At 42.1% G+C, this 23,679-nt stretch overlaps 1 protein-coding gene and 1 long non-coding RNA gene across 2 annotated transcripts; one reads left to right on the forward strand and one right to left on the reverse strand.

Moving 5' to 3' along the window:
• Positions 1-430: 430 nt before the first annotated feature.
• Positions 431-5,538, reverse strand: MIS18A (MIS18 kinetochore protein A). Its single transcript, XM_065066396.1, has 5 exons — positions 5,229-5,538; positions 5,079-5,145; positions 4,291-4,413; positions 2,809-2,902; positions 431-2,112 (listed from the first exon to the last, which is right to left on the reverse strand). The coding sequence occupies exons 1-5, from the start codon at positions 5,455-5,457 to the stop codon at positions 2,032-2,034; spliced, it is 594 nt and encodes a 197-aa protein (XP_064922468.1). The 5' UTR covers positions 5,458-5,538; the 3' UTR covers positions 431-2,031.
• Positions 5,539-6,573: 1,035 nt separating this feature from the next.
• LOC102098496 (uncharacterized) lies at positions 6,574-21,181 on the forward strand. Its single transcript, XR_272435.3, has 3 exons — positions 6,574-6,714; positions 12,024-12,123; positions 21,042-21,181. It is a non-coding gene; the product is annotated as an uncharacterized LOC102098496 (long non-coding RNA).
• Positions 21,182-23,679: the final 2,498 nt, after the last annotated feature.

The following is a 23,679-nucleotide window of genomic DNA, read 5'->3' on the forward strand; positions in this document are numbered from 1 at the left end:
TAGGACACAAGAGACAGGTACCAGGTTTCTAACTACAGAATTCTCAGAAGGAACTCAGCTGGTCAGTTTCAGGAACTCAAAACCAGCTGCCTTTCATGTTTAATGGAAAAACATGTTTAAAGCTACAGGCACTGCTTCAGCCCAGCAAACCTGTGGGGTTTTGGTTTGTTTTTTTGTGTGCGTGTGTGGTTTTTTTTGGTGGTGGTGGTGGTGTTTTGTTGTTTTTGGGTTTTTTTTGTTGTTGTTGTTTTTTTGGGGGGTGTTTTGTTTTTTTCAATTAAGGGTAGATCTAAAATGGTTACTTCATAATATAATCGAACAAATAGAAGAAGTCACTTAGAAACTATCAGGTTATTCAATCTCTCACCTCTAACACATCAATAATTTGGCTAGGCAAACATCAGAAAAACATGCAAGTTTGTCTTCACACTTTTGTGTTTTGTGGCTACTTTATTGGAATACAGATATAGAAGATTATGCCATCTTGTCTGTACCTTTGGTTATAAAACTTGAACACACATTCATCTCAAAATTAAAAAAAATAATCTACAAATATCCTTATGGGCTTGTGTTGTCCTTAACAGAAAATTAAAACCATGTTAAAAGATACATACACATATATGGAAAAAGCGTAATGTCTGAAAAGGCAGGTTTATCAAGCCATCAACTGTTAACACTCCCAACAAAAGCATACTCTGTATATAATGAAAAACATCAACCAAACTTCAATTAAAGGGTAGAGTTCATGGCTCTTTTCAGACATCTGGCATGAAGTCTATTATGTTGCTTACCAGTATTCAGAAACTTGTTAGAGAAGAAGTTGCCTTAAAAATTACACTGAAATTGATGGGAACTTTGGCAGGTATGCAAGTAACAAAATGTTTTAGTAACCTGAACATGAAAAAATACAAGACCCATCACTACAGGTTAAACTTGAGTACTACTTCAAAACAAAGCTGTAAACAGAGAACAGGTGTAGGGGGAAAGCTTTTATAAGACAAACAGTGCCTACCAATGGGGGAGAACAGCAGGAAATTCATTCCAGATTTTTAGAGAAAACTTAAGCTTGCAGTAGTAAAATTAGTGTTGGCTAAAAAAGTAACTTTCAAAATTGGTCTTCCTTTAGACTACAACTGCTTACTTTTGTTTTATTGAAAAAACCCAATTACTTGCAACACTCGCACTATATAAGAAACCCTGACAGTTAGTTAAATACACAGAAGCTCAAAGACAAATAACCGGAATATCTGCATTAAAACAACAAAATGCTGACAAATGTTCCTCCTCAGCATTTTGAATTCATTGCTCAAATATACACCAAGCTTTGCGTGTTGTTACCAGCCTTGCTTGTTTTCCTCTCCTTGGAGCCGCAAAACATAAGGCCTTCAATACTGCATGGAAAACCATTCTTATCTAATGCTTTTAAAGCCTTCTTTTACTTTACATTTTATCCTTGAGCTTGGAAAAAAAAAAACACAACACACAAAAAAACCCCACAAAACTTCCCCCAAAACCACCCCCCAGAAGAAACAAGAGACACAAACAACAAATGACCCCATACAATTATTGTACCATTCCCACCTTCCCACCTCTGAGCAAAGGTCAAGCAAAGGCTGTGGAGACAAGGAAAGTAACATGTGATGGTCTTTCAGATATCACAATGATTTTTGAAAAATCATTTATGAAGCAGAAGCACACCCAATTCAGTAGATATTGAACAGCAGGAAACTCAGAAGATAAATGTTTTGCTTTCAGAGATAAAAATGTAAATAAATATTTACATATAAACTAAAAGTCTACAGAAACTTGATTCAAAAAAAATTCTGGGGTATCCTTGTAACAGAAAAGAGAGAAACTCCTTGTCTGTGGTAAAGACTCATAGTCAGCATTGTTCTACTGCAGCATGAGCCACTGATGTCTGTCAGTTCTTCACACAGCTTCTGCAGGGTTCCCACAAAGTCCAGAGGATTACAAGGACAAGTTTCACACACATCATTCTCCTGCAGCTAGCCTTCCTGCATGTAGTTTCTTTCAGACTTTGTTGTGAAGAGAAGCCAAACTCGATTCGACATCAGTTAGTCTTGTCTCCAGAGCCTTTAATACAGCATCTGCCTGTAAAGTAAACAGGGAAAGGTACTTGGTTAGAAACAGAACTTGGCAATAGAAAGAGCAAATGTAGATGTTGGTTAAGTGCTCGAATTTGATCATGCATCATCTATTCTATTTGACTCTGCTCCTGCAACTTTCATAGCTTGAAAATTCACTCAACTCAAACATTAACTCTCCATGCTTTCTCAAATCTATAATAGTCTTTAACCTTGGTAAGTGCCAGATCCACATATTCAGCTTTTGCTAGACAACTGTCAGCTTTCATAGCTGACTTCATTACTCTATTTGCTTCCAACTGACTGCTACCTGCAATCAGAAGTCTTCAGTAGAGCAAAATGTCAACTTTAATAATATTTTAATCCAAAGTTAGAGCAAAAGCATCCAGTCAGTTTATATGAAAGACAGAAGAGACAACTAAAAGTTAAGTGAAAATCTGAAGTGAACCAGAACTAGAAAGAAACAATTTCTAGTTACCAAGAAAAACAGATAGTTATCTAAAGCTGTGCTTGGTAAACAGAACATGCTAATTCCCATTATAACTGAAGAAAAAGTTACTGAAAATCTTGCATAACACAAGTTACTAAGAACGTGAAGTATGACAGCATATGTTAAAACCCACAGAACTGATCTGGATTAAATACAGGTATTAAGATGTCATAGAGCAACTTGAACAAAGGACAATATGAGGTTAAATCTTACCCTTTGTACTACCTCTTCCAAGACAGCTCGACTTTCAAGAGTTAAAGGTTCCTCATCAGTAAGAGCTTGCTTTTCTGAGGATCCTAGAATGTAACTGATATGCTACAGTTTAAATCATGCACTTTTCACTCTGAAGGCAAAAAACCCCAAATGTAGGACTCATCCATTGTCCTGGTTTTGGCTGGGATAGAGTTAGTTTTCTTCTTAGTAGCTGGTATAGTGCTATGTTTTGGATTTAGTATGATACCAATATTGATAACAATTGAAAACAATTGTCATGGTGTGTTATGAGATTATTATTAATACACTAGCAAAGTGGAAGCATTACTCCAACAACAACAAAATATCTGTATTGGGTAATCTTGTAAACAAACTATATGGTTGACTAAAAAGATTTAAGTGCAGAACTACCAAGATACCACCACTTTATGAAAGTTAGAACTCCAAGAGAGATTCAGGAATTCTGGTGCTACAGGATACAGTGAAAACTTAAGCAGACACTGAGAACGATGCAGCACTAGCTGGGAGAAGCAACCATCACCATTATTGTGCACGAAAATGCCATTTCGTTGCCATGCTAGTGTTTCAGAGAATTTTAGTGCCATGGAAAAAGCAAAGTATCATAGCTGTGGAAAGAGAAGAAAGACCCCATCCAGAGTAAGAAGGTAAACAACCACAGACACAGCAAAATAAACTGGAACATAAAAAAAGCAGAAACATTAAAACTAGCCTAGACAGAAATAAGGGTAACCTGTCACTGTTTACCAGAGTAATGCTTGGATAAAAGCATTCATGTGGAGACATAAATTCAGGATATAGTTATTGAAGAATATTTTAAGACCATTTTCAAGTGTTATAAAATAATTTAAATCAATGCAATAGCGCACACGCCTTCATTTTCTAGACAATTTTGATTGCAAGACAGTTAAGTGAGAGCCTCAAGCACATATCCAGTTTTAAGATTTGCTTTTGTCTACTTCAGCAAGGAAAAAAAAAGCAGACTTGATCAGTACAGTGCAGATCTCACCTTAAGTTCTGCTTAAGCCCCTCTCCCCATGTTCTCTGCTGATATTTACCTCTAATACCTTAGAAACAGGCCTATTTGGTACTACCTATGACTGCAGGGTCATTTTATGTTGTCTAAAGCAGAGTACATATGTAGTCTCTTCCAGGCAAATGAGACGGAACCCTCCTGTGTTGTGTATCTAGTGTTATTTTCCTGAGTGGCAAGCAATTTCTTACATAAAAGGCAGCCCTGGCATCTTCTTTATTTTAGTATTTGTTTAACATTACACATATAATGTTTCTAACACCCCAGCACTACAATGCTAACAGCAGTAAACTAGAAAACCATTCTGGAACCAAGGAGCAGAAAAAGCTACTTCTAGACATGACAAAAATATTAATAGGAGCATCCTTCAATTTGATGTCTGGAGGTTGAAGTTTCACTGGCAGGCTTACCAATAAAAATTCTGCCTTTACCTTTCAATTGAGTCAACATTGAAACAGAACAAATCCCTCTTGTAATCAAGATGCTTTGGGGTGCATCTGTAGATGTTGCCAAGTGTCATTGAGCAGCCAGAGCAGAACAGTGTTTCAATCACGCTGTAAGTAAAATATGTAACATTTATTCAGAAAGAAAGAAAATAAACCACCTCTTCCCATCCCATTCTAACAGAAAAGATTCATCCACTAAAGCAGATTCACCCAGAGCAGATCACAAAGGAAGGCGTCCAGACAGGTTTTGAATGTCTCCAGAGGAGACTCCACAGCCTCTCTGGGCAGCCTATTCCAGTGCTCTGTCACCCTCAAAGCAAAGAAGTTTGTTCTCATATTCAGATGGAACCTCCTGTGCTTCAGTCTGTGCCCATTCCCCCTCATCCTATCATTGGACACCACTGAAAGGACATCCACCCTTGAGATATTTATAAAAATCGATGAGATTCCCTCTCAGCCTTCTCTTCTCCAGGCTGAGCAGACCCAGCTCTCTCAGTCTCTCCTCATATAAAGGTGTTCTAGGCCCTCCAGCCGGCTGACCTCAGCAAGACTAGTACAGAAGCACTTTGTACAGATAGCCCAGAAGAAGCATTCCAGGCCTAGGTTCTTCAGCCCTGCCCAGGAGAACAGGGGCACTCCTGCCAGCAGCACCTGTCCGCCCGTTTATCAGCTTCTTCCTCAGCACCTTTCCCGGGGTCTCTCAGCTCCCTCAGGAAAGGAAAAGCCCCGGGGGGGTCCCCCGACCCTCAGAGCAGCATAGGGCCAGGCCTCACCATCCGCACTCGCCGGGCCGCTTGGAGATCTTCCGCTCCTCGTCCACAGAGACGCTGGCGGCCGCACCTGCGCAGAGAATGGGAAGGGAGGGAGGTGACCCACGGCGGTGGCCGCGCCAGGCGGGCTGGGCCGGGGGGAACCGGACTCACTGCGCAGCATGATGCAGTCCGCCTCGTCGTCGTTGGACACCCAGCTCAGCGTGTCGCCCACCGGCCGCTTGCAGCCGCCGCAGAGGAACACCATGGGCAGCAGGTCGGCGTCCTCCTCTGCGCCCGCCTGTCGCCGCTGGTGCCCTCGCCCGTCGCTTACCTCCAGCAGCGAGAGGGAGGAGTCCAGCTCCTCCACCATGCCCGGCAGCGGGTACAACACGCCCGCCATCGCCTTCAAACCGCCCGCGCCGGAAGTAGAAGGAAAAGGAAAGCGACTGCAGCTCCGAGAGTGACGCCACGCCCACCGCCCGCCGGGGCGGGAAATACCACTCGCCCCGCCCAGGAGGTGGGGCATGCAGTGCCTGTTGCCACGCCCACTGCGCGGACGGAGGCCCCGCCCTCCAGCCGTTAGCGGCTGTGGTGGTCGTTGTGGGGAGGCGCGTCCTGCTTGGTGGCCGTCGCCTCTCTGAGCAGGGGCGCGTCGGGGCCGGCGCGGGGAAGGTGGCGATGCGTGGGTTGAAAGCTGCCTTTGGCAGGCCTGGCGCTCTGTGTGTAGTGTTTGCGCACCGTGCTCCAGGTTCTAGGCGGCTCCGTGCCCGGGAGGCCTGCCTTCCCTCTGTCGGCCCAGGGCTGGTGGCCTGAACGAGCAGCCCCGGCCTCCCCCTCTGCAGCACACCCCGGGGGCTTGTGGGGCGCGGCCAAGAGCGAGATGCGGGTGTGTTTCACATGGAGCGTGAGCAGTTTGAGTTCTGTGAACCTCTGTGAAACGCCTGTGTGCGTGTTGGCCGAGGCACCTTCCACTGCTCTGCCAAACACCTTGCACTGCGTTGCTTTCATCTTGGGGGCCTCCCTTTCATCCATTGCCTTCAGGGCGGAACGAATTAAGGCATAGCAAAGCAAAATATGTGATTATTCCAATGCTTCCTGTATTTATGATGCGTTTTATCAGGTCTTGGGCTACTTCTCTATGTCAAGAGAGATTCCACTATGTCTTTCAGCCCAGCTGTTTTCAGTAGCTCCAGAGCATGCTGCATTGCTGTGAGTTCCTGAGAGGGAAAGGGTTTGTGATCCAGCTGGCACTTGTCCACCCTGTCCTCAGGTTACTTGACATCCATCTCAGATTAAAATATGCTGAGGGATAACATAATTGCCCACTAGGAAGTGAGGGTTGCATTTTAGGCACTGCTGTTTCATATCTGTTTGCCATTAATATTCATTGCTGCTGAATGTTATTTAGTACCAAGGCAGTCCCTGAGCTGCGGTACCCCAGAGTGATTTACATAGGCATCAGTTACGCAATCTTTTTCTGAGGGCACTGAAGTACAATTTAAAAAAAGTGTTTGGTTGGAGTTCTGAGCTGGTTTAAAATGCACTACTGAAATGGCTAACAGAACAAACTCCTCTGAGTATTTTTGGTCGTATGAATATTATTGGGATTATATAGATCCAATTCCAGTAGATGGAAGCAAGTTGAAGGTTAATAAATGTAAGTATTGTAGAGTAGTCGGTGCTAATGTAGTACAGGAATAATGTTGCTTGTCTCACTGACTTTTGGGTTTTTTCCTTTCAATAGCGACCATGCCGGGTTGTATGTGCGTGGTTTGTACGGATGGGTGTCTGCCTTCCAAACTGACTGTGCTCTAATACCAGTTATTACTAATAGTGAAACTCTTTATCTTACAGTATTTGAAACTATAAGACTGCTGATACTAACTTATCTAGAGGACAATAGTTTTTTTTAGCCATTTGCTAAATAGAAATCTCATGACTTGCAAGTCTGTAGTTCGGGTTGTTAGTTACCTGTATGCTGCTATCAGGAAAGTTGACTGAATGAGCAGACTTTTTTGTAAGACTATCGTGTTTTCATCTTGGGATGTAGGGCTTACGTTAGAACTGACAAACATTCAAAGTATTAGTAAAAGAAGTAGTTTTAAGTTTCCGCTAGCCAGCAACAACAAGCTGAAAACATACTCTGTTGCCTTTCCTCCTTTGATTTAGTGCTACTGAACTGTAAGATAAATTAAGTAAATATACATTATCATCAAAATACTTTATTGTCGTGGAAGCTGATTCTGCTGGGTTTAGAAGTTTATTTTGAAAGTATATAATAGGTAATAACAGTTGCCACATTCCCCCTGGGACAGTTACTTCTATGTCACACTTGGTTTTGCACAAGAGATAGCGGTGTCTTTTTATGGCTACTTAAAGTGGTAAGTAGTTTTGGTTTGGTTTGTTTTTTTCCTAACATGTCTGGATCGCTTAGGTTTTGATAAGATAAAATGACAGCCATGTCATGAAGAATTAGCTTAACTGAGTGTAGTCAGATGGATTGAAGGACAGTGGGTAGGCAAGTTTGAGTCACTTCGGCTGTAGGCAGCATTTTCCCTCAATTTCTGCCAAGTCGCTCCCTATGGTTGTGTCCTCGTTTGAGTGGCAAAGCTACGGGCTTTACTGGTTGCTATTTAGTTTACTGAAGACAACCTCGATTGTTCAGATATGATTTCAGAGACTAAAATTGCTTTTCCCAAGGTTATTATAGTGATTCGGTCTGTAAGGAAATGTGATTTCATGTTTCTCTAATTAACAGTGCAAGAAACTGTCTTCTCTGATAGTAAAGACTGAACTGGACAGTGCTGGGAGTTTGTGTGCTTCACTTGCCTTATGAGAGCAAGAATAAGAGAGCAGAAACTCCTATTCTGCACTGCCTCTAGAAAAGCTTTTCTGTCCACTCGGATGAGCCTAGGGTTTATTGCCTCCAAACTTAGAGCACCATGCCTTAAAGAAGAAGCCACATCTTTCCATATATACAATCTGAATACTGGAGAGCAACATTTGGTGCTGCTGAGGTCAGGCAGGTTATGAGCAGCTTTTCTAATTCTGTTAATTTTACAGTTAGGACAGATAATTGCCTCCAAATTCCACCATGGAAACCCCGAACTGCTGAGTTAAGTCCCCTGTGTGTGGCTGGCTTAGCGAAAACCAGAGTTTAGGAATCTAACCCCTCCCCTCTTTCCTCATTAATAACATCTTTCTAACATTTGAGTTGCCTGATACTTAGTAGAGGTGGGGTTTCTTTTACAGCATTTCCCTCTGTGGCCATTTATAGAATATTTCTCTTTACCCAGCTGCCTGTTTCCTTGAAACTTGTAGAAATGGTGCTTCTGAGAAAAGATGCTCACCCTCTGTTAAATTTAATTGAAATTCATTGATAGTTTCATGGAGGAAATTAACACACACGTGTGTGAGTGCTTATGAGTGATCTCATAAGCCTTGTTTCCATTAAAAAAAAAGGCAGACTAAACCAATCCCTTATTGATTTTTTTATTATTATTATTATTATCTGTTCTCCCCCTGCAAACAAGTGGAGAAGTCTGCCGCCTTTTAGAGCTTTTTATATTCTAAGGAGATGATTTATGCAATCATACTTCATGTTTATGCATCTGATCTGTTCCTACAGTAAATCCAACTTGTTGATCTAGTTACAAAGGAGTGCAGGCCTCAAAGATCTAAAATATCTGCAGGTTCTTCCAGCTGGTGGCTAAATAATGGAGGAAGAACATTGTGAGTGAAGATCTTTACTGACAAAAAGGCCATGGGGTGAGATCATGTCCTGTTGGACACCAAAGAAATCACCTCTGAGCTCAGCTTTGGGAAACAAATCTGCAGGAAACCAGGCTTCTGTATTTTAACTGCTCAGCTGCCAGGCAAAAAAGAAAGATGCAAGCGTAGGGCTTGGGACACACTTTTTTCTCCCCTCAGCAGGTTATTGTTAAAGCAATTTGAGTTCCCCAGGGTGGGTGTTTGTGTAAGATATTTCTAGGCAGCTTGTTAAAATGGAGTTCTGCTCCATTATTTGTGTCTTTTAAAGAGCCTGCGTTGGCTGTACAAGTTTCTAAATTAAAAATGTTGGGTTCAGTTTTCTGATAGCCAGGGAAGTGGAACTGTTTGGCTTTGTTTGTTGTTTTGGTTTGGATTTTTTTTTTCTTCCTATAAACATTTTTCCATATCAGCAGTCTAGGAGGGATGGAGACTGCGTCATCGTGGTACTTTTATTCTTCTTTCTCCAAATACCAGTGGGAGAACAGTGACAAGTTATAAAGAAAACACCAAGGGAAATTATTGCACAGCTTGTTAGTTTTTTCCTTGTTTTGAATAAAAGCAGTAGTCAAGCAATGCATATAGTTTGTTGGTTTTCCTGTCTTTGCATAATATTTACATTCTTATACCTTCAAAAGCCAGTATTGGGATCATTGTCTTCATGTGCTTAGAAGTATGTAGATGAAATAAGTTCAGCAAGTCCTTGCCCTTTGTGCTGAAGACGAGATGTTATAATTTCCTCTCAGCCACAAACATTCCAAGTTTGGCAAAATGGCAAAAAGGATACTGCCAGGATTCCAATAACTGCTATATTGATGTACCAGAGGGCTTCTGCTGATTGACTGCAATGGGACCTGAGCGTTTGTTTAGGTGCATTGCTGTATCATGAAATGTATCACAAATGAATCATGTGGTCATCATAACCCCTAGGGTGGGATTATAGCTCCCTGATTCAATTTTGCCTTTTTTTTTCTTTTTTTTTTTTACTTAATGTAAAACAGAGACCTGAATCTCTGCCCTTTCTTTCCTGTGTTATGTGGCCTGTCCCTGAAGCATTGTAAGACTGTATTTGTCTCATGAAAATTAATCTAAATCCAGCTACAGTGATGGTTTTACTTTCTCTTAATAGTGTTGTGCAGCTCTCTTCATTTTGTATAAAAATAATAAAAAACTTAATTGGCCCAGGAACTAAAAGGCTATTAAAAACATATGCACACAGACACAAAAGGTGACTGTAAAATTTAACAACAGAAAAGCTTTTCATAGATTGTTAAAATATGTTATCCCAGTTTAAAAAAAACCTAACTGCACAACTTTAAAAACAGTCAGGAAGTTTCTGTTTATCTCTCAAGACTTCCAACTCCCCCTGAGACCTGGAGCAGATTTGATTAGCTTCAGTGAATACCATGAATTGTATTAAGGCTATTTTTTAAAGATGAAACCAAAATAACTCAGATAGGGAATTCTATAAATCCATGCTCTCAATTTCTATCCCAATGGCTGTGAGCACTTCAAAACTTGGAGCTTTTCAAAATATCCCTGGACCATGAGATTGCTTGCCTTTTTTTTCTTTTTTCCTTTTTTTTTTAATTTTCTTTTTTTTTTCCTAACAGGAGTCCCCAAATTCTCCCTTGAGGAGTCGGGGTTGGCCAGTAGCGCCACATTGCTTTTTCCCGTAATAAGTTTGGGAAGAGCAGGTCAGAATATTTGCCCTCACATGCTAATTTACCATCCTCTGAATTAAAGCTAAGTAAAACTTTTTTTTTTTTTTAACAGAGGAACAGAGGAAGAATAAAATAAGCTGACCTTCTACAATCTTATTTCTCAGTAGCCCAGCCAAAACTCAGCTTTCTGATAAGACTCCGGCTGGGTCAGCTCTAGTTGTAGGTTTAAAAGGGGCAGGAATCATTCCCCCTAATCTCTTTGTGGCTCTGATGACAGCACGTTCTGAACTTTTTCACAAAGAAACACCTAATCAAACATGTTTCAAAGAACACAATGTTTTCTGTCCTTTCAGATGGAAGATTTATTTTATCTTGGTCAATATTTGTCTCTGGAGCCAATGACCCTTCTTTTTCACTTCAGTCTAAGTGAGTAGCTGGTTATGAATTCAGGACGTTTCTTGACTTGTGTCCTGCAGAACACTGAAACTTTTCAAGGCTTTAACTGGGACGTTCCCCACCATCACTCTAATCCAAGGAAGGAACATTTTTGAAACAGTGACCAAATGGGAGATTCCTCCCATCTAACAGCAAGCCCAGAACTAAGGCAGGAATTTGCACAGCACCGTAGCCTTCATTCGTGAGAGAGTGACTCCCTTTTCTCCCCCAGGCACTTCATACTCCCATTATCTCTGGTCACCCAAATCTGGAGTCAGTTCATCTATTTTTTTTTTCCTTTTTTTTTTTAAAAAAAAAAAAGTTTTCGTCGGAGTCAGGGATAACAGCAGTGGCAGGGCCTTAGGCTGGTTTAAACCAATTGGGAACCCGTACATTAGCCCTAGGAGTCCACTTACTTGTTCTTTAAATAAACTGCTTAGTCCTAATAAAGTAGGGTGCATTTTGAATTATTTTACAATGATTGCAGAAGTATTGCAGCTGAACAGGGTAAGGTTCACATTCTTTTCCGCAGGACTGATGTGCTGTCACAGACACTTCTCAGCAAGATTTCCCTGTTATTTTTCTTGGTAGAAAATGTTTTCAAGGCTAGAATTCTCTCCTTAAAAGCATCATCGTAAAGACTGTGGTGGTTGAATAATATTTTTTCACCTAAGAGCAGGACTTGGCTATGCACTGAGCAGTAGCATCTCGGGCATGAGTACCACACTGCTTACTGCACTGTAATTTAGTAAAAGGAACCATATTGCCTGCAAAGAGATGAAAGTGTGAAAACCATCCTAAGTGCTCGGTATTACCTTTTAAATATATGCACAGTGCTAGTCATCATTGCACTTACTAGATTTTTTTTCCAGCCTCTCCCCCAGCCCTGGCTATACACTGTTAAAATGAACTGCTAGGAGTCCCTTAAGACATTTAACAAACTGGCACTCAGGTTCCTCTCTCTAAAAGGTTTAATTAAATTTAATTAGCTAAATTTAATTAATTAAATTACACACCTTTCTTAGAGATCATAAATTATATTGCTGTGTTTTATATTTGCTATGCTACCAGTGACAGAATTACTGTGTTGTGTCCACAGATTCTATTGTCATAGCCTTTTGGGTTGGTCTTGCTGCGTTTGTGACATTTCTTTTCCTTATTTTACTGTATATGTCCCGCTCTGGATCAACTCCAGTAAAGTAAGTACAACCAGAGATAAAGTAAGTATCGGTCAGTGTGATAAAATAACCTACATGAAATGGAGGATGGAGCCAGGCTCTTCTTGGTGGCAAACAATGATAGGACAAGGGGTAATGGGATCAAGCTGGAACACAAGAGGTTCTGCTTAAATTTGAGAAAAAACTTCTTCTCAGTGAGGGTGACAGAGCACTGGAACAGGCTGCCCAGGGGGGTTGTGGAGTCTCCTTCTCTGGAGACATTCAAAACCCACCTGGACATGTTCCTGTGCACCTCACCTAGGTGTTCCTGCTCCAGCAGGGGGATTGGACTAGATGATCTTTTGAGGTCACTTCCAATCCCAAACATACTGTGATACTGTGATGAAACATTCATTCACTGCTTCAAGTGATCCAGCAATTACATACATTGTTTGTAACTGCACACGGAGATGACGCTTCTTATGTTATTATTCGGTTTGAGAGTCTCTCAGCCCATGGCTATTCACTGTTTGTATTAATCACCTGGATAAAAATAAATCCGTAAGGGATGATATTTTCAGGTGACAGAAAGATGGGTGGATAGTAAACCACGAGGGCAGGGCAGAGCAGTCTGGACCGCTTGGTATGTTGGCCAACAATGTGCATTTTACTTATGCCAGATATCCAGGTTGTGTACGATGGAAGTAAAAGTGTTTGTTTTACACACATAATGGGAACGTACCTCTTGTAAACCACACCTGAGAAAGATGTAGGGATCATGGTGATAAGGGAGGTGAACACAGGCTCCCAAAGCAATTCTGTAAGCCTTGATCAAACTAAGAGCAAATTTGTAAGTGAGATCAGGAAGGTAATAGTATGTGTGCAATTGCTTAGGTTGTCCTGAGAATGTTGTACGTATGTTTGAATGCACTCTTTAACAGAGGTTTTAAAGAAATTGGGAAGAATCAGGGGAAAAACTGATATGAGTTCCAGAAACACATCCAGCAGTGAGAGAAATAAACTCAAATAAATTAGTTTCTCTGTGAACTGTCTGCATCTTTTAGAACACTAGTGTTCAGTTCAAGAGCCCCATGATAATTATATCATGCTAAAGTACCATACTAAAATGCAATGGATGGAAGCTGATGCTACACAAACCCAGATGTGCCACATATTTTATGTGAGGGAAATGATTCACTGGAACAATTTACAATATTAAATGGGTAGCGATTAATTCTTTTTTTACTTGATGACTGAACATCTGAAAAACATGCATTTGTATTCATCCAAAAATTACTGTGAGAAGCCTATGGTCTGTCGTTCACTGGCCTGTTATGCAGAAGGTTAGGCAAGCTTCTTTCTTGCCTAAAATAAGAACATGACTCAGTCCCTAAATACTTTTAAGTTCTTGTAGGTTAAATTAACTCAGTGAAATTATTGATTTATAATTGGCTGGAGCTGGGAACATTTTCCTGTGTTTTTTCTTCTTTTTATTTTTGCAAATCCTGACAGGAGTATGACAATATCTTCCTTCCCAAGATAGCCCATATCTGAACTTTTGTCCTTCAGCATAGTAAGCTGATGGTAAAACTACAAATACACTTAGAGTATTAATCAGTTTGAAGTGTGGTTGTGAAATTACTTCAAACACCTACCAACTCTGGATGTGTAGCATTCACAGTGCCAGTTAGCTTAGGAGTGAGACAACATGGTCAAACTGTTTTTTTTTCTCTGGGGCAGAATCTCCTGGACTTAGCCTCAAGCCATTTCATTAAAGTTTACAGGTGCGATTCTGTCACTCTCACCAGAGTCCCTTAATTTAAATTTCAGTAGAGTGCTATTCAGCATTAGCGAGACAGAGCTGGGTCTGAGCTGCTGAGTAGCTCAGTAGGGCACCGTGGCATCTTTGGGCTCAGAGTGTGCAGCATTTCTCACTGCTAACAGAGATCCCCATGTCCATCCCATCCAGGCTGCTTTTACAGCTGGGCTTGGCGAAATGGGGAAATATCCTCCAGTTGCAGGTGTGTTTCAAAAAGATGGATCAAACGTGTTACAATTACAGGAAAAAATTACAGTTTAACGAGTTGCCAAGTTTTAGTAATGTTTTTATAAATTCTGTATGTTCCTTCCACTTGCTGTACAGACAACATCAAGACGATAGTTGATAGTTCGTGGTTGCAAAGTTACAGTGATTTCAAATTGGGTCCATCGTTTTGAAACACCTTGGACTCTAGCAGGTTAGTTCCACCTGAAACCTCCATGGTTGAAAAGAGAGGCTGGATAAATACCTCACTGTTGACAAGCACGTCCCCATTCACCTGAAAGGTTATAGCCCCTGTCCTGTGAAGGTCACCGTAGTGGATGTGCCCGATGGAGACGCAGTGCCCACACACTGAATGGGAACATAGTTCTAACGCTGCCCGTGATTCTGAACTTTGTCTAAGGACAGGTTTCTGTTGGCAGCTTTATACATGTGGTTTACTTTGTTTGCTGCTAGTTTTTCTGGCAAACACGCTTTATGCAACCAAGGATGCATTTGCCCACTGCTCCTTCTAATCTGATCAGGACGCAGAAAATTCAGCTCAGCCGATTAGGCAAAGGTTCAAGTTTAGGTCACAAACAAGCAGAGGGAAATTAGTATAATATGGCAGTAAAAAGGAGCACTAATATTCTAATTTATTGGCGCCCTAAGGCCGCTGGCTTGCTCACAAAAGGTAAAAACAACAATAAAAAAGGCATCTTGCCCAAATAAACCACAAAGCAGGAGGCAAGCTAACAATACAAGAAACACATGGAAATGGACATAAAATTATAGGGTAACAGAGGCGTGTTCCTCATAATTTACTGTTCCTAAAAAACTGGCAGAAGTGTACATATGTGAAAAATCTCAGTGTGCTTCAAAGACTTAAACAAAAGTATTAATTTTTTAAAAATGTTTCACTTTTGCTTTGTGTTACTGAGTGAAATACTTGGCTTGAAAATATCTGTATTTATCCCTGATATGTTCAGTTTTGCCCATCAAAAGACCTGTTGTGAACAAGGCAAGTCTAGGAATGTTTTGTGGAGAGCCTAGTAAACAATGGAAAGCAGTACTGGATGAGTTCTGCTTAGGATATGAAATCATCCTGTCTTATCATTTTCCCAGGCTTGAAATATACTGTAAGAAAACAATTTTGAGACTGAAGAGACTATTGAACCCTCCCACAAAACTTGCCCTTTTTGATTGAGTTCCATTTGTTTTTTAACCCCCACTACTCCAATTACACTTCTCCAAATTCCAGCAATAAAACCAAGTGGGGTGCCTGAAAGATGCTCTTTCTCTGAACTTCCACTGTCCTCTGCTGTCATCTTCTTTTTCCATAATCCATCTCTTACCCTTGGCATGAGGATCATCAAACTTCTGTATTGAAATTTCCTGTCTCTTTTTGCGTGATAATTCTGATACATTCACTCAACAAACGTACAGATACGTCACTGGTCAAGGCTGAAGAACTTTTACCTTAACTGTTTCTGTGCTCATCCGTCTCTCTGTCAAGCCCAGGGGCATATAGGGCAGCGTGTACTGTTCCAGCTTGCTTGTATAATGTGCAGTGATTGCATCTCTTCCAGCTCTGTGGACATCAAGGCTGCACTATTTTGGCAAGGCCATGCCATCTACCACAGTATAGCCCACTGATTTTTACCCACATATCCTCACAGAAAAGAAGTCAGTGCCAAAGTATTCTCTGAAAGCCATGTGTGACAACTAGAACTACTTACAATCCTGAGACACTGAGAGTTCCTGGGCCTGAATTGCACCGCACTTCCCTGCAATTTGGAGTGATTTGGTGCCAAGTCAGATGAGTGAGTCTGGGAGAGAGGGGAGGGTTGATGCTTGCAAGAGAGTTGCAGGAAGGAATACATGTCACAGTCCCTTTTGCCACCATTACACTATAGGAAAGGAAAGGAAAGGAAAGGAAAGGAAAGGAAAGGAAAGGAAAGGAAAGGAAAGGAAAGGAAAGGAAAGGAAAGGAAAGGAAAGGAAAGGAAAGGAAAGGAAAGGAAAGGAAAGGAAAGGAAAGGAAAGGAAAGGAAAGGAAAGGAAAGGAAAGGAAAGGAAAGGGAAAGGGAAAGGGAAAGGAGGAAAGGAAAGGGAAAGGAAAGGAAAAGGGAAAGGAAAGAGGAGGGAGGGAGGGAAGGAGGGAGGGAAGGAAGGAAGGAAGATGCATTTCTGGGCCATATGGTAGCAGAGTTTGAGGATACTGCTTGCCAGACAGAGATGTTTGTGTTGGCTCAAAAACACTTGTTCTGCAGCCAGCTGTCTTCTCAGTTTGCAGGTGAGAGTTTCCTTCATGGACAGACAGATAACCACTGATTTGGTGGACAGACCGTACAATGTCCACATGCTCTTTCAATTTTTTGTTCTATCCAGATCAATTGCAACAGCTGCTTCATTCCTGGAACTGGGGAACTCATTTGCGTATTTGACAGCTCAGGGGTTTTCTGTCCCTAGGGCAGAAAAAAATCTGTAGCAATATCCTAGATCTCACATGGGAGCAGGTAGTTTTCAGAGCTGTATGGTTTCTTATTTTTTAGGTCAACTTCAAGATTGTAATATTCATTAGTGAACAATATAACCACCATATATATATATATATGTTTGTTTTGTTTTGTTTTTTACAATATCAAAAAAGTACCTATTCCTGTACATGAAGGCAGTGAATCTGATACATATTCCTCCAGATGACAGTAAGACATGTCATAGCTCTACCTGAGCATGCTACCTTGTCTTCGAGGAGGGGAAGTCCTTTTTAATACGATAGGAAGAAGATCGTCATGCGAGGTACTTTTCTAAGCAGACTGTGCTCCTGTTCTCTGCTTTCTTGAGGCAGCTGCTCCTGTTCTCTGCCTTCTTCAGCTCCATCTTTCCTATCACAGTAGACTGTTTCCTGGAATCAGGGTAATTTGTCTCTCTCTAAACTCAAGATATATTCAACTGTGGTCTCTACCTACTATCTCACTAGTGGTTGGCAGGGAAGGGTTATATTCTCACACCCAGTTATCTTGAAATTCACAGCCAAGTTTGGTGAAGAGCTCAGGAATAAGCCGGTTTCTCAGTGGTACTTAAATCTCATGGTCAAGACACTCACAGGACCGGTATTTGAGGTCTACATGACTTGTGTGCGTGGACTACAGCATCATTCCTTGTGACAGAAGCAGCTGAGGCAGCCAAGTCTTTAGAGCTGGCTTCCCATATACAGTGTTCCTAGGGCTCTGTCCCAGTTCCTCCCCAATACAGTTTCTGAATTTAATCTCAAAGAGCAGATAATGAATCTTGCTGTTCTCAAGCCTCTGGTTTCAAGGGATAAAGCTGTCTTTCACAGCTCTATCATTAGGACAACTTTCCCTTTTTATGTTGACAGAACCAGCTCCCTTTCATGCGAGCAGCTGTCAGACCCACGGGAGCAGAGGCTGTAAAAATGGTTAGCTGTGAACTGTCAACGCCTGTTACGAGACTTCAGTCAGGAGAGCTCACATTGCAGTGTCTTTCCCAGGACAGAGTTCTCACTCCTGTCATCTAAAGGAGCATGCTCCACACCTTTTAGCAGGGTGTGGGACCTGGGATTGGTCTCACGCTTGGCAGAGTGGCACTGAGGTGGTTCAGAGATAACCGATCTCCAAGTGAAAACTAAGGGACTGGGGTTTGGTTTAGCACCAGCCACCATGTGAACGTATGTGTGAACTCAAGGCCAGGAAGAGGTTGCTCACCATTAGCCAGTGTCCCTCCTGGAACCCCATGTGCTGAGACTCTGCAGTTGAGAGGACACCATGCGCTGAGCTTGAGGCCAGAACGTGCCCTCTGCAGGGGCTGCTCAGATGTTCTCCAAGTCTGGTGCCACCAGGCAAACCCCCGGCCTGGGGGCGCTGTGCAGTGGACTGCTCCAGTATGGGGAAGCAGGCTGGTTGTGTGAACATGAAGGTGCTCGCCATTGCTCTCTGAAGTTCTTACTAGTTCTTGCTCTTTCTCCTACAAACGGAAACGATGGCACTTTTTGTTTTCAAAGTGTTAAATCATTTTAAATGACACAGAAAATCATCCTATCTAACAGTGACCAGAGAGACACTGACAACTGACAGTCACAAGAGTGAAATTAACTCCTGAGTCATGCATTCAAACAAGGTTCTACAAAGTAGCATAATATCAAATCCAACATTATCTCCTCAGAGGGTGCAGAATGCCCAGTCCAAGCAGTCCAGAGATTATGTGAGCTCACTCTCCAGGGACATAAACCAAACCACAGACAACTCCTGCACCGGAGGAGATTTGAGAGTGCTGCCCACTGAGAGCAGGGATGCAGGCTCCCAAAGTCTCTGCCCTGCTGCTATATCTCTGCACAGGAGAACAAGTTCTTATGTTCCTTAAGTTGGTCGGTATTTCTCATTTCTCCGCCTAGTTGAATCACAATGCCTTGGCATTCTATCTTGGCTTAATGGATAAACATCTTCAGTAAAATTAGGACTAAATATGTATTTGCATTTAAAAATATATATATATAGTTGCTCATTAATGAAGAATGCCAGAAAGTGCTCACCGTGGATGGACAGTGTCATAACTATATGAAATTTTGGAATCACAGTATCCCGGCTTTCAAAAGATCATGTCTGTCCCCAGAAACCCATAAATACAAAACATTAGCTCTATTTTATTTTTTTTTCTGGATATCTCCAGTTTTTCTGTGTGCCAGGATTCACTGTCTCTAGGGAGAATAGTTTATGGAAAAACCTGTAGTTCTCAATGAAAAGTACTATTGCCAGGGCTGAGGCTTTAAATTGAATATATTAATATTATTTGAATAGATCCATCTTAACTAGCTGTCCAGTTTGTGCTATATGACTGTTTGCTCTTCCTTCTGTCACTGGATCTTTATCTGCATCTTTCACTCAGAGTGACTTTACATTTACTTCCAGATCACTGATGCAAATGCTGGACAGGATTGGGTGCCTATGGAGCCCTGCCAGAAACAGCCACTCTCAGAGATCATTCTCCAATTACTCATTGAGAAGCCTAATTCGCATAACACCTGTTTCATGGGGCTTGTGCATAGCTCTTCTTAGTGAAGGCAGTGTGGAATACTAAGTCAAACGCCTTACAGCAGTATTAAATAGCTACATATATGCAGCTACCTTTATCCTCCAAATTGTGTACCCCTCAAAAAATGACATGAGAGTTTTTTCTCCGTATCTGTCTTTCTATAAAACCACACTGTCTGGAAGTAGTTTTTCTGTCCTTTGAAATACTTTTTCAGCTGTAGCTTATCTTAGCTTTAATTCCATGATTTTGCCAGGGGCTGAGGTCAGTTGTGCTGCCTTATAGTGACCTGGCTTGACCAGTTTGCTCTCTTCAAGTACTGGGACACTGGGGCTATTCCAGGCTCCTCAAACTTCCCTGCTGTTCCAGGGATGGTTAATGATTAACAAGATTAACAAGAGCCGGCCAGAGTTCTCCTCAGACAGTCTCCAGGTCTCTGGGATGCAAGTTGTCCAGCTGATTTTAAAATACGTGGATAGCTAGATGATGATGTTTAGCTACTTAATGGACTGGAAAGAAAACCTCCTGTCTTGGTAAGAGTATTTTTGTCTTGCTTCTGTCAAACAGTGAGAAGAGAGATCTCTTGAACATGCCTGTCTCATAGCAAAGAAAACCCCAAACCTGCCTGCGTGTGGTAGGCCTGTTGCTGAGACTTTTGGGCTTCCTTTCAGTTTTTTGAATTACCATCAAGCAAAATCCCTGCTGTGCTAGTCTTGGCAGACACAGGTGTTTTAAGCGTTCATTAGCAATTAATCAAAACGAAGTCATAACATTTCTATTTCCCTTAATCCAAAGTGTTAAAATAATTATTTTCTTTTTCATCCCGTTTACTTCGTAGGTTTTTTTAAATTTTGGATGTTACATTTTGTGTAGCCACTGAAACAAAGGTGGCTTTCAGTCAAAGATGTTTTCTTTCTCATCTCTGAAGCCATGGCTCCAGGACATTAACAAGACTTTTCAAAAACTTCCCATTTTCATTCTCACTTTTGGATTACATTTTTCCTCCTGGTTGTAATTTCCCTCCCCAGCTTTGAAGCCCTAATGATATGGTAGTAGTTGGGATCTTGTACTCGGCTGTACTGAATGGAACTTAACTGCTTCTAGGCCAGGACTCATCTGCTATTTATGTTTTACGGGTGAAGGTTGGGAAGCTGCTGTGCAGAGGGCTCCGGGAGGAGGAGGCAGAGTGCGCTCTGATGTTCCCATATCGTCACCCCCCTCCACTCCACCACTAACACGTTTTTCTGGCAGAACCGTACATCTTTGTATTGTTACTATTTGCACAACAGAAATTTCCTGCTGCCCTGGTCCTACCCGCTCCTGTTTAGGTCTGTCCCATTTTCTTACTCAGATCCCCACCAGCCCTGTGTCTTGCCTTTTCCCAACCCCAGTCTCGGGGATCCTCTCCCGAATAACACACAGCCCCCCTGTTCTTGCTGCCAGTGACACCCATTCACAGTCACACAAATCTCTTATCCCTCTTTCCCAGAAGCAGCCGGTGACAGTTCCCTTCACCTTCAGTACAGAGCAAGTCATAGCAAAGTTTCTAGTTTCCCCTTTAAAAATCCAGCTAAAGAATCAAGATTAAGGGCTGGGCTGAAGGTCCCATCTTGAGGGGGAATGGGGAAGCCACCACATGTCAGCCACAGCTCATTCTTTTGCTGTTGTTTGTGCTCTGTTTCCAGGTAAGGACATGATTCTCATGGTATATAAAGAGGGCTGAAGTCAAAAGCACCTCTCATGCTGGATTCAATGTCTTTTGTTTAAAAGAACCATCTTCTGTGTTTTTTAAAACTTCAGTAATGTATTTCTTTGTGAAACTGTTGTTATCTGTCTTCCAAACAGATGCCCCTGATAACAGTACCTTTTTTTTTCTCTCCACATACTACAGACAAGTGATTGTAGGGAACCAGATAGAAGAAAGCAGTTCCAGCGGTGAACAGCCTCACTGCGATGATCTCAGCAGCCCATACCCAGATGTGGTTGCTTCTCAAACACCTCCCTCTCTGTCAGGTGAAACTGGCATTCATGGAAGGATCTGAGCCTGAGCTAAAACTGGAACAGGTTTAACAAAACCAGCAACACAGTTCTGATCAACAGAGAAAACTCAGTGCTGTGACTGCCTGTTAAACACTGATACCACAAACCTTGAATTAGTTCAGGAGAAGAAGAAAAATGTCTTTCACCAAAGGACAAACCGGAAAAATCCTGGATGCGTAAGAGGAACTCCTAACAGCCATTTTTGAGCAATGCTGACTGATCAGCATTTTAGATCAACATTTTAGATCCTGATGATGAAGACTGTAGAATTTCTCTATCTTTTTTTAAGTAAGGATTCGAACTCCTCTCCCAGTTATGTGTTACAAAGGGTGTGCTGCAGGTTGAGTGGTTCTCATTCAGACCCACTTGGCTGAGAGCAGATTTATTCCTCCAGTCTATCCCAGTTATGCCCCAAGTCCTGTAAAGGGTTTTGTCTTGCTCAGCTGAACACACACTGGGTCCTGTTATCCTCAGGGGTGTGTCTGCAGCATTCACTGAGTTGTCTTGCTGTGATGGAAGAAAACAGCATCCCATTGATCTCACTGAAGGGGCAGCATAACCTATGCTGTTTATATATGAGAGCCACGAGTCATCTATTTCTGGTTCTGCCCTCAGGTCACACTCATCAGCTGCACCTTAGTGACACCTCCACTTGCCCATCCACTGAAAAACGAGCAACAATGTCGAGTGCAACATCAACAATAAAACTTTGCTTTTAGAAAGGTTACAACTTGCTTCACTAACTTAAAGCTCAGCAGTTCCCTCAAGGATAGAAAATGCTTTTTATTTACTTTTTTATTACAAAAAAATATTTGTGTTACTTAAAATTTATTAAAACGCTGTTTGCCTAGAAGTGCCTTTAAAGAGCTAATGGCAGCACTAATTATCTCAAGTGGGTGTTTTACTGAATAAAGTCATTAGCTTTACCTACTGCCCAGTAATACAGTTTTGCTACCAATAACCAATTACTTTTTGCTTCCATTTTGAAATGGTGGCGAAAAGAAACTGTTAGTATCGAACAGTCTTGAAATGGTATCTGCCAGTTACCCCGGCATTAGAAAAAGAGAAGTGTGTTTACCATATTTTACATGAAAGGAAAATGCTGGCTAAACCACAAAAGCAACATCACATTTCTGCACGAGTTTTCTGCTTTCAGCTGGGGCTGAAAAGCAGTTTACCAGAAGCTACAGCTCTCCCTGAGGGTCACAGCAGCTTTTCGGTGGGGTGGAGAGATGGGTTCAGCTCAGCAGGAGCAGAGTCAGAAGGGCCACTTGCACTCCTGCCCCCTTGGGTGGCCCCTGGCTTATCCACCTCCCCTCACCCATGGAGCTCCAGCAAACCCTGGCAGAACCAAGCAAAGGTCCACGAGTGGGTGAGGAACCCTTAAAGCTCCAGTAAGCACAAAGCTGGGACTGCAGAGTTGGGCTGAGGAAGGCAGCAAGGCATGGAATAAACGTAAGCCTGCATAGCTAGTCGCCAGGCTGAGGACAACACAAAATTCATTCGAAATTTGAGGAGAAGCTTGGAAATTCCACATCCCCAAGCAGGCAGCAAGAACTCCTACAGTGAAGCACTGCCAGAGCAGCCTTCTGCTGTGTACAGGGAGCGTGGGCTGTGATGTTACCAGAGAGTGGGTGGGTTGGGCTGTGATAAAAATGCCTTGAACACAAGAGACAGACTAAACTACCAGGCATATGTTTGTATTGTAGTGTGCTTTTTTTTTTTTTTAATCTTTTTTTTTTTTATCTCTGAGATAAACACTTGTGCAGTTTGCTTCCTGAGCAAACTGACTACTACTGGTGTTGGGCTTGGAAACCTGTCAGGGTGTAAAGTCTGTTGGGTCAGACTGAGTCATGGGCAGACGGAGAAAATGAGGGAAGGCTGCAGCAACTGAACGTGCAACATGGACAGAGACATATCAGAGAACCAAATGTTTCCATCAGTCATCTCAGATGGCCACAACAGCCATCCCCTCCCCTCAGATACACTTACCTTGTGCTAGAGCTGAGGTACTTCTCACAGGAGACATCAATCAACTCCCTTCTTGGCACCAGTTGTCCTGGTGCAATTTGGGACAGTTACCTTTAACCCTGCTGCGATCACACAGTATCCTTAAAGACAGTCTGAAGAGGACCTCACCACCTAGACCTGTTTTCCTCCTCAAGGATGCAGCAACTGCAGTTCAATGGTTCCTGCCACGTCTGTCTACCCCAAGCTAGGACATCTCTCCTACAACAGGACCATGCTGTCTGCCGGCATGATCTGCTCCAGCGTCCTCCTCCCTGACTCATGACAGACCCGTATCACCCTGTTTTCCAAGAATCTCTTCTCTACAAATGGATTCCAAGGGGATTTCTGAAACATGTGGATACTCCCGTTGGTAACAACTAGTGTTCATTCATTAGTTGCACTGGAACATGACTCAAAGTAAAGACTTTTTTTTTTATTCCTTTTAGAATTACCTGGAAATGGGAGGCATGTAGTATGAA

The sequence above is a fragment of the Columba livia genome, chromosome 1 (assembly GCF_036013475.1).
Source record: "Columba livia isolate bColLiv1 breed racing homer chromosome 1, bColLiv1.pat.W.v2, whole genome shotgun sequence".
Classification (NCBI taxonomy): Eukaryota; Metazoa; Chordata; class Aves; order Columbiformes; family Columbidae; genus Columba; species Columba livia.